Source organism: Xyrauchen texanus, chromosome 6, assembly GCF_025860055.1.
Source record: "Xyrauchen texanus isolate HMW12.3.18 chromosome 6, RBS_HiC_50CHRs, whole genome shotgun sequence".
Lineage (NCBI taxonomy): Eukaryota > Metazoa > Chordata > Actinopteri > Cypriniformes > Catostomidae > Xyrauchen > Xyrauchen texanus.
The window spans coordinates 2,393,224-2,405,085 of record NC_068281.1 but is presented as its reverse complement, the minus strand read 5'-3'; the positions used below and the strand labels follow the sequence as shown (position 1 = coordinate 2,405,085).

Below are 11,862 nucleotides of genomic sequence, written 5' to 3'. Positions count from 1 at the left end.
TTCTCAGGAATTCTAACAATTCTGACGTTGGTTCGGCGATTACGATTCTCCAAATCTTCCAACTTTTCCCAAACGTGTTCCAAGTCCACCTTTGTCGCTAGCGGATTAGCAGCTAATTTCCTCTCTGATGACTCCAGATAATTGATCCGCTTCTCAACATCCGACACTCTTGTAACCACCTCAGTGAATTTTATCTCCATGGCAGTGATCGATCGACGTATTACAGCAAGATCCTCCAAGTCAGCAATGACCTTCGGCAGCATTGCCGTCATGCTCGACAGTTGACACTGATTCTCTCTCGCCACACCGTCCAAATTGAGTCTCTGGTCTGCGGCCCTGTCAGGGGTGTTAGCTTGAGCACGTAAGTGTCTTTTAATGTCTCCAGAGCCCGAGGAGGGGGTGCAATGAAAGTGAATGGTGACTGAGATTAAAGGCCTGTTCACACCAAATCCATTACAATTGTCCATTCGCTGTCCTTTTCTGCATATTGCGGCGCCATTTTGTGGTCCATTCTGCATAACGTGGCGGCTCATTTTAGCTTATCGCGGCCCATTCTGCACGTTTCGCAGCTGACCCACCAGCCACGCTCGGTTCACCTGATGGCCAGTCCACCCCTGATCGGCCCCAAAGTGCGTCGGCCCACCGGGAAAATGCCCGGTATGCCAAATAACCAGTCCAGCCCTAGGCCCAAGGTCTTTTCTTTCATTAAATTGTTTACTTTTACTTTGTTACATTGTCATTGCAATAAAAATAGCAGTGTGGTACTTCAATTTGTTAGTCTACAGTAAAATGTTGCATTTAAAGAGTCTTTTCGTGGTATTTTATTACACGCTTCATGCAAACGAATTGCTGAACCGCTTAAGAATATAACAGCCCCAGTGATATACATATTAAATAATGTACATAAAGACAAAACACCATAAGCAGACTTTCAAAAACATGTCCAATGTGATGTCCAAAGCGAGTTAAATGTTCTCCCAAACAGATGAGCTTTTTAAGTTTAATGCTTTATTGAGTTTTAAATCAACAAAACCGACCCAAACCTTGAAACTAAACCCAACCAATAGTGTCATAATGCAAATGAAAGAGATGAAAAACACAACCACGTCATTTCTGGTGCTTCTATGACACTTTTGGCTCATGTGTGGACCCGCGTGCTCTTCGGGACTCGTATCCCGCTTCTTTACATCACAAGTGCAACGCTTTTTCAGTCGAGCTACCGCACAGTTTGATCAGACTGAGCTTGTTAATGTATTTGGTTATGTAATGCAAATGTTAAAAAGTGTTTAGATGTCATAAGATAGCACTGTGTGAAGAACAGGGAGAAAAGTAAGTGTTTATGAACTGATAATCTGCCATTGTTTAACTTGTGATTTGTGTGATTGTTGTTGTAGCGCCTCTAGTGTTCATTAACCAGGTAACAAACCTCGTAACACATATTTTGCAAAAATGTTGGTATTCTAATGTGTTTCTATGAGACCAGGTTAGGTAGGGACAGCGTAAGATGACATAATTGCTTGAAGGATTGGTAAAAAGACATTTACATTTATGCATTTGGCAGATGCTTTTACCCAAAGTGACTTACAGTGCACTTAATACAGGGACAATCCCCGCGGAGCAACCTGGAGTTAAGTGCTTTGCTCAAGGACACAATGGTGGTGGCTGTGGGGGTTGAACCAGCAACCTTCTGCTTACCAGTTCTGTGCTTTAGACCACTACACCGCCACCACTCCAAAAGACAAGGTTAAATGTGCGATGATGGCGTCCTCAGGCTTTCAGCACTTGGCTGAGGGAAAGTTAAAAGTGCAGAACTGTTTTCAGATCTTATCAATCAAACGCATCATTACTATGGTCAATTATATTTTACAGCCTCCACATCTGATGTTTGATGTACAGAAATCCAACTTTGCTGCAGGATGTTTTTGTCCCGAAGGCAGAATGAAATAAAGCAATTCATAACAAAGATACGGCTCGTTGAGATGTTATCTGAGCAGACATGCCTCAACCTCCATCACCACCAGCGTGGAAGTGAGGAGAGACACGGCTAAAAGCTCGCCACTAGGAACGGCGAGACGTCAAAGGTTGCATAGGAAAGTCTGCGGACAACTGGTGAGACTTTGGTATGGTACTATAGATGTATTATTTTTTTGGGACATCCATTGTTTGGAGGACCATGCAAATGCCAAAGAAAATTTTAAAGTGATTCAATAAGTGACAAAAAATTCAAATTCATTCAGTTTTTTCACCTTTTTTATTTATTCACTAATCGTAGGGTTGGCGGTTCGATTCCCGGCCCACACGACTCCACATGCCGAAGTGTCCTTGGGCAAGACACTGAACCCCAAGTTGCTCCCAATGGCAGTCTAGCACCTTACATAGCAGCTCTGCAGTGTAAAGCACTTTGCTAACCGCTAAGGTTAAAAAGGCGCTATATAAGTGCAGGTCATTTAGTCTTTTGGACTCTACTATATAACAAAGTACCGTGGTATCGCCCCTGTACTTTTATGTAAGCGTTGGCCTTGATTAAGTAATTTTAACAGCCTCAATATATTTAACAAGGATTACCAGCTGTAATTTCCTGGATTTTATTGACCCTGTTTTACTGTGTGTACAACTATTCCTTTGTTTAATGAGAAACGAAAGTAGGCTACAACACAAATGAAAGCTACTGTGAGTTCAGCTGACTTAAATGGTAAACAGTTTTTGAACCATAAAGCTCTCTCTTGTAAACATTTGCTGATTTTGTAAACAAGTTCATAAGTCGGCCTTATTAGTGGTATTTTGTCTGATTTTGGGTTACATTATAGGGTGTGACGTGAGTAACGTGAACCCGTGAGTATTCCCCATTCTCTTCCGGAAAAGGACAGGAGGAGGGGCTTCTACGACTTCGTTGCTTGGTTACCTGGCTGCTACCTCAATAACTGCTTTGTCCATAGATCACTATCTCATAGTATGTTATGTTTAAATTCGTATCGCGAATACGCAAATGAAGCAATTTCACCCGTTCGAATTGCATCATTCGCTTTGAATTTGCATCTATTCATGTCTATTCGCATCTTTGCATTGACTTTGAATTTAACTTGTGTGAATACGTGAATGAAGCGATTTAGCGTGTTCGAGTCGCATCATTCGCTTTGAATTCGCATCTATTCACGTCTATTTGCATCGTCTTTGAATTGAACTCGCGACGGATATGCGAATTAAGCGATTTCGCGCGTTCCAGTTGCTTCATTCGCTTTGAATTCGCATCTATTCACGTCTATTCGCATCTTAGCATTGATTTTAATTTAACTCGCGCGAATACGTGAATGAAGCGATTTCGCAAGTTCCAGTTGTGTCATTCGCTTCGAATGTCTATTCGCGTCTATTTGCATCTTTGCATTGACTTTGAATTTAACTTGCGCTAATACGTGAATGAAGCGATTTCGCGCGTTCGAGTCGCATCATTCGCTTTGAATTTGCATCTATTCACGTCTATTCGCATCTTTGCATTGACCATTGTATATATTTATTTTATATACTTTTTTTTTATTGTATGTGCATTCTATATTGTGTGTATTGTTTACTGTACGTTGTATATTATTGTTTTGTAATTATGTGTACATTTGATATGTACATTGTGTTGTGTAAGTATGTTGTTTACTGTAATTGGTATATGTCTCGTCACTGTCATGTCTGCTATGTTGCTCGGAACTGCACACAAGAATTTCACCCTCTGTTGCACTTGTGTATGTAGTCGTGTGACAATAAAGTGATTTGATTTGATTTGAATGTAATCGCGCCATGTGAAACACTCGCTTCGCGTTGTATGTGAACGCACCATTACAAGTATGATATGCATGGTCCTTCAAAAAAGTTGTAAAATTTAAACTAAAACATATTGTTACAACAACGTTTCAAACTTTCGTTTCAAACAGGTGTTTAATCATAAACATGCAAACATGTGTAAATAAAGTTAAGTAAAGTTAACTTATTTTATTTACCAGTGAAATTTTCTCAAATTAGCTAATAAATATGACAAGATTTTCTACATTAGGATTGATACATGATGACATTGTAAAGATAACAAACAATCATAAATAATAGTTACAGTACTTATTAGCGAGAGCAATAATTTGCACATGTTTGAATGTAGAATTTACTTAATAATTTCAAGTTCACGCTTAAACTATCTTGTTTAATGTAGAAAGTACTTTTCTGCTTTAAAGTACTTTTTTGGTCACGCTGAAAATGCAACAATAGAAGTGCGCTACAAGTGCCCGTATGATGCATTTCTTCAACCGGAAAAACTAAAACGGGTGTGTAATGCTGGATGCTTCATGCACTCAGCGCTCGCGGCTTGTCCTAAGTAGCAAAAGGGGCGGAGTTACCTGACTGTGACAGTGCCCTGACATAACAGTTGTAATTAATGACGAATGTAGCAACTGGTGAAACTTCTGTGAAGACAGTGATGTGAGTTGAATGCTTTACTATTAACCCCAGGGACGGATTACCGACCGGGCCAATGGGGCCAGTGCCCAGGGGCCCTTGACTCCCAGGGGGCCCTTGACTGCCCGGGGGTGCAGTCAAGATCTAGTTAGGTGATCCCCCCCTCTTGAACCCCCCCAATACAACTTTTGGGTGGCAGGGGGCCCTTGGAGATAATTGGCCCCAGGGTCTTTGCAAGTCATAATCCGTCCCTGATTAGGTTTGTTTGAGATATAAGTGTTGAACTGAATTTGGCTAACGTGCTAAAGCTAGCATGCATCAGTGAGAGCTTCTGTGTACTATAAAAACTATACTACACTTTTAAAAATGGATACACTAGATGGACGAGTGCATAGTGGATGTAGTGCGTCTTTGAATTGTTCAGTTGCGGCATTCTGCGCTAAAATGTTTTTTGCCGTAAAAAGTCATTTAAACTCAAATAAATATTTTGTGTCCATTACTTATTTGATAAGTAGCCGTTTAATAGGCAAAGCTACACGAAAATGACTGTACTTCAAAAGAGTGTGTTATACATTTTATTTTTCCATATATAAGTAAATTCTTTATCTGATATGGGACAGCCAAGAAAGATCTTATGACCCAGTTGCAAAACAGCCAATCAATAAAAGTCACTGCAACAGTTCCTTTATAAAGTCACATTCTCGCAGTTAAAGTGACACTAAAGTATTTTTCCAGAACAAATACACCAAACGTACATTACGAAAGCTCAATAAAGTTTTAGATATTTTTTGGGAATATAAACCTTTGACATCCATGAATATAAATGAGATCGGTGAATATACATTTTGTAATCAAGTAGAAAATAATCACTCATTAAGCTTAATTTACACGGTGTTATCGTATCATACAAACTCAGAAATCACGTGCATCAGCAGAAACTCACAAGGAAATAGATTATTTTTGGTTTGCTCGCTAAACTTTCCCACCCATATGTATGGCTAATATTTGACAATTTTATCACGCTGACTGATTATTATACCGTAGATACTGGCAGGAAGCAGTAAATGTGTGCAAAGAGAAAGTTCATGCTGCAATAGCTTAAATCACACAACCCATGCGTAGAAGATCTGTTCCAAAATCTAGTGAGCTGCCTACGTAGGCAGCATTTTAAGGCATCACAGTGCCCTTTGTAGGCAGTTCCAAAAAGGTGAGCATGCCGTTTATGGGCCATTCAGACCAAACGTGTTCTTGCACTTTTAAAAGTTGATGTTGTTTTTTTACCTTAATCAATTTCCAGTTTCCCATGCTCATCGCCGCCTATGTAGAGCATCCCAAATAAGTCGCTTAAAGGTTCCATTTCAGTTATGATGCTGCCTTAATAGGTCGCAGCCTACGTAGACGGCATACAGCAAGAGAGCTCACTAGGTTTTGGAACAGAGGCTTGAACTGAGGGTGAGAGCAGCTTGAAAAGTGGCAATAATTAATATTCCCATTCTGAGCATTAAACCAGTAGGAGATGCCAGGACAGTTCACAGGGAATGCTGCGGACTTCAGTCAGTCCGTACAGAAATAATGTGGGCTCATGGACCCAATACTTGAAGCTTTATAAAGACAATGGGAGGAGCCACAGCACTCGAAGAAACAATGTGATTTGCGGAGATGCTCTCAGATTGGCAGCTTTCCCTCGGGTCCTCTCTCGGCCGTCACTGGTGTGTTTTGCCCCTTGAAAACTGGTAAGTGTAAAACAACCAATGAATAATAAGCAATACATAATATAAATAAAAATGTCATTTAGAACAGAATAGTTCACCCAGGGGCGTAGATTCCAGAGGGGAGATAATCAAAACAAGTACAATACCATGATCAATGGAAACGTAATTCTTCATTCTGTTACCCCCCAATGTTCAAGCCAAATCTACGCCCTTTAGTTCACCCTCAAGATATTGACATTGGCGTACGCACCTTCCTCTTCATAACAGAGCCGTCCGACACTCTATCCGCCCTGTGCATCAGTTCTTGCACCCATTTCTCTCTGGGATTGCCACAGAACATACGGCCGTATTTCAACGTGAAGCTGTGAAGAGACACGCAGATGCATTATTAAATACTGTTCAAAAGCTTTAAAAATGCTTTGAAGTTTCATCTAAATTTACTGGCTTCATTCAAGTCAAAATGATTTATTTAACATCACTGAATCAACTTGAATACATCGAGGGTTTTCAAACTCGTTGATGGAATCGTAAATATGACAATCCCCTTGCATATGTATGAAGTTCACGACATATGCTTGTGTGTAAAAGACTAGAGGAGAATTGTGACATCATAAAGACTATTGAAATAATGAGCTTTTATATTGATATTGTATTACAGCCAAAAACAATCAAATCATTTGGAATATGAGTTTGTAATATTATATCACAATAAGTCAAATGTGAGCCCTCCTTTTCAACGGACCCCCTAGTGGCCCCCTGGGGGGCCCAGTTTGAAGACCCTGCATCCAATCAGTGATGACTTTAGAAATCATGGAATACAGTCTGAGTCCCTGTATACAGTATATCTCAAATTTACTTATTTACATATTATTAAAAAAAATATGTGTCTCGAGTCAGGTCTCCTTAGCAACCAAATTGGCCCAGTTGCTAGGGAGGGTAGAGTCACATGGGGTAACCTCCTCGTGGTCGCTATAATGTGGTTCTCGCTCTCGGTGGGGCGCATGGCGAGTTGCGTAGATGCCGCGGAGAATAGCGTGAAGCGTCCACGCGCGCTACGTCGCCACGGTAACACGCTCAACAAGATACGTGACGAGATGCGCGGATTGATGGTCTCAGATGCGGAAGTTTGTCTTCTTTTTCTCCCCAATTCGGAACGCCCAATTCCCAATGCGCTGCAAGTCCTCGTGGTGGCGTAGTGACTCGCCTCAATCCGGGTGCCGGAGGACGAATCTCAGTTGCCTCCGCGTCGAAGACCGTCAATCCGCGCATCTCATCACGTGGCTTGTTGAGCACGTTACCACGGAGACGTAGTGTGTGTGGAGGCTTCACTCTATTCTCCGCGGCATCCACGCACAACTCACCACACGCCCCACCGAGAGCGAGAACCACATTATAGTGACCACGAGGAGGTTACCCCATGTGACTCTACCCTCCCTAGCAACCGGGCCAATTTGGTTGCTAAGGAGACCTGGCTCGAGACACATATTTTTTTAATAATATGTAAATAAGTACATTTGAGATATACTGTATACAGGGACTCAGACTGTATTCCATGAGTTCTTCGTGTGAGGAACGGACCAAAATTGCACATTTTGACAACTACTAACTTTCTTGTTTGTACTTTCTTATGTGTTCTTCCTCAAGAGGGTTTTTATGTCTAATTGAGGACAACTGAGAACTGTGGATGGAAAGCCGCCCCAGGAGTATCTATAAATGTATTTTTTAATCCTCATCTAATAATACTAAACGAATGTGATTGGCCCATCCCAAACAGCGCTGAGAAAAGTAACAGGTTGCTACCACGTGATGGCGCCAGATTTGAACGGACCTAGGGCGATAAAATAAACATTGCCGTGGCATGATGCACCCTCGTTGGAGGTGGTGCCTCAGTTGCCCATATGGTTAATCTGGCCCTGCAAGACGGGTTGAGTGATTGGTTTATTGATTAATGTTACTCACACGATCGCCCGAATGTTGCAGCCTCCGTCCAGCTCTTGTTTTCTGTAACTGGTCACTCTCTTCCACATGGAAGGTTTGAAATTTCTGACATACTGCAAACAGCAGTCCTCATACGAGCCTATGGGCAGACACACACTTGCTCATTTCAGGTGTTAAGAGCATTGATCTGATGCCCAGCACACCTACACACTCACATCACACTCACTTCTTAGCAATCCCAATACGCATATGTAGCATGCACCAATGAATCATAACAGAATAAACGTGTAATGAGTTATTATACTCCATATAGAGACAAAAGCAAGACTTTACAGTGTATGGATGCTCTTATTTCTCATTTCAACAGAATTTATAAAATACACACAACTAATCATTTTACAACTTTGATGACATTTAAAGGGACAGTTCACCCCAAAATTAAAACTCTCTCATCGTGTACTCGCCCTCATGCCATCCCAGTTGTGTGTGACTTTCTTTCTTCAGCAGAACGCATGTTGAAGATTTTTAGGAGAATATTTCAGCTCTGTAGGTCCTTATAATGCAAGTAAATGGTGGCCAGAACTTTAAAGCTCCAAAAAGCACATAAAGGCAGCATATAAGTAATCCATAATACTCCAGTGGTTTAATCCGTGTCTTCAGAAGTGATACGATAGGTGTGGGTGAGAAACAGATCGATGTTTAAGTCTGTTTTTACTATAAATTCTTCTCCCTGCCTAGTAGAGGGTGATATGCATGAAGAATGTGAATCGCCAAAAAACAAGAGAAAGTGAAAATGGAGATTTAAAGTCGCTTCTGAAGACATGGATTAAACCACTGGAGTATTATGGATTACTTATATGCTGAATTTATGTGCTTTTTGGAGCTTCAAAGTTCTGGCCACCATTTAAATGACTTTAAATCTCCATTTTCACTTTCTCTTGTTTTTTGGCGATTCACATTCTTCATGCATATCACCCTCTACTAGGCAGGGAGAAGAATTTATAGTAAAAACAGAATTAAATATTGATCTGTTTCTCACCCACACCTATCGTATCACTTCTGAAGACATGGATTAAACCACTGGAGTATTATGGAATACTTTTATGCTGCCTTTATGTGCTTTTTGGAGCTTCAAAGATCTGGCCACCATTTACGTGCATTTACTGAAATATTCTCCTAAAAATCTTCAACATGTGTTCTGCTGAAGAAAGAAAGTCATACACATATGGGATGGCATGAGGGCTGGAACCACCAAGGTGGCATGGGGTGGCATTTGCCACCCTAAGAAGAAGCATTGCCACCCCATAATTTGGTAAACCAATGTATAAAATATAAATGTTAGTATATTATAGTGCATGCTGACATTATGTAAGACTTTATTGATGTCGAACTGAACAGTCGAAACTTTGACGAACGCATAAATGACTACAGCAGTCCTTGAATACCGCGGCAGGTCGCGTGACTAATTACAGCTACGTCCAATCGCATGTTTGGCTACTGAAGTGCATACACAATCATTCTGCATTGACAGGGATAGTTGCCAAGTCCACTTATTATTAGCGACTTTTGGCATTTTTCAGAAAGTTGCTTTTACTGTAAATATGGGAATTTGCAGGTTGCTGTTTTTAGGGCTTATGTTATATAAGATATATTTTCTGGCCTCTCCATGGAAAAGCAACTGCACTGCAAATTCATGGGCATTTGTAGTTTGATAGTGACTTCAATCAATATCGCAATGGCCAAAAGACCCATGCATACCCGCTTACTTTATTACTGCCATCCCACATAGTCCTCATGCCACTCTAGAGTCAATGATGTGGTCATTTTCATTTTTGTTATCTGTATCTTAAAAACAGCTACAAATGTACATCCACATGCCTACCTTGTGCCAGTGTGAGGGAGAGGAAGCCCAGGAGGACGATGAAGAAGAGTATGCAGAACCGCATAGTGACCCAGTGTCTCTACAGTCAAATGAGAGTCATTTTACCACCATACACACTGTATACATTCCCACACACTATGTGCTCTCAAAAACAGTTTCTGTAAGCCTTATCAGCTTCAGAGGCGCTGCCTTGACCCTTGGATATCCTTATCATGTTGAGAATGAAAATAAAACCTTGTTGTGTGGTCATAAAATACTTCCTTGCTTTTATGTTACTCAAAAAAAACAACATTTACCAAGTAAAAAGTGCACATGATCTTCATTTATCTATATGTTATCATTAATAAATATTGACCAATGCAATGATTTTCTGTTGCCCCAAAAGCATTCATCATCATGCAGTAAAAAGCAATCATCACTATGTCTAATTTGTTCAGAAATGTGCCAGGTGAAGGTTGGCATTTCAATTATAAAACAAATCATGTTGGTTTTTAACAGAAATAAAAGGAGAGCTCTTAAACATTAGATGTAATGGTGGTTGTAAATTCAATAGCGCTGCAGTTATATCAGACTCACCTTCGGTTGTGTGTAAGGAAGACTGTAATGTAGGTTCTGCGCACCTTTCCAAGCTGTGTTCACTTATAATGAGCCCAACCCTGTTCAGGCAGGTAAAGACACGCCCCTCACAGGCTTGTTAAATGTCATGGATGTTCCTTATATGCCGAGCACTGCTGAGTAGTAACGGATTACATGTAATATGGATTACGTAATCAAATGATAAAAAAATCAACTACTTGTAATCATATCACATTACTTTTTTAAATACTCGTAATCAGATTACAGTTAGTTTTCTATGGTTTACTTGACTGCATATTAATCAGGCAACGGCAGTAACACTAGAGGTGCTACAGAAACTGCGTTTGATTCACTTTCACACAAATCACGACTACAATGGCTGATTATGACTTTAGATACACATTTTTTGCTCTGTTACTCATACACTGGTCTGTTGTGATATTGAAACACTTGCATTTTAACGCTTGTATTACATACTCGCTTATATTTACACACTTATTCCTACGTGATAAGCATTGCGCGGTAGCTCACCTGATAGAGTGTTGGACGTTTGTCTTGGAAGATGGTCATTTGAGCCAGCCAAGCACGCAAGCCGTCAAGCTGACACTTGAGACGAAAGTGTCATAGAAGCGACACAAAATGACTTTGCTTCGGAAAACATGCTTTTCAAGTCGAGTTTGCTAGTAGGACACTTACGGTTAGGTTTAGGCATTGGTTTAGGGTAAGGATGTCTGCAGGGTTGGACAGGGAAGAGAAATTGACATAACAACTGACCCAAAAGTGCATAACAACTGACCCAAAAGTGCATAACAACTGGCCCAAAAGTGCATAACAACTGGCCCAAAAGTACATAACAACTGGTCCAAAAGTGCATAACAACTGGCCCAAAAGTGCATAACAACTGGCCCAAAAGTGCATAACAACTGACCCAAAAGTGCATAACAACTGGCCCAAAAGTGCATAACAACTGACCCAAAAGTGCATAACAACTGGTCCAAAAGTGCATAACAACTGGCCCAAAAGTGCATAACAACTGGCCCAAAAGTGCATAACAACTGGCCCAAAAGTGCATAACAACTGACCCAAAAGTGCATAACAACTGGTCCAAAAGTGCATAACAACTGGCCCAAAAGTGCATAACAACTGGCCCAAAAGTGCATAACAACTGACCCAAAAGTGCATAGCAACTGGCCCAAAAGTATATAACAATTGGCCCAAACGTATATAACAATTGGCCCAAAAGTGCATAACATCTGGCCCAAACGTATATAACAATTGGCCCAAAAGTGCATAACATCTGGCCCAAACGTATATAACAATTGGCCC

General features: G+C 40.7%; 1 protein-coding gene across 1 annotated transcript; it reads right to left on the bottom strand.

Annotated features, from left to right (window-relative positions):
• Window positions 1-4,990: 4,990 nt before the first annotated feature.
• On the bottom strand, window positions 4,991-10,579 carry LOC127645830 (C-C motif chemokine 25-like). Its single transcript, XM_052129513.1, has 5 exons — window positions 10,537-10,579; window positions 9,961-10,039; window positions 8,100-8,217; window positions 6,391-6,502; window positions 4,991-6,158 (listed from the first exon to the last, which is right to left on the bottom strand). The coding sequence occupies exons 2-5, from the start codon at window positions 10,022-10,024 to the stop codon at window positions 6,132-6,134; spliced, it is 321 nt and encodes a 106-aa protein (XP_051985473.1). The 5' UTR covers window positions 10,025-10,039; window positions 10,537-10,579; the 3' UTR covers window positions 4,991-6,131.
• Window positions 10,580-11,862: the final 1,283 nt, after the last annotated feature.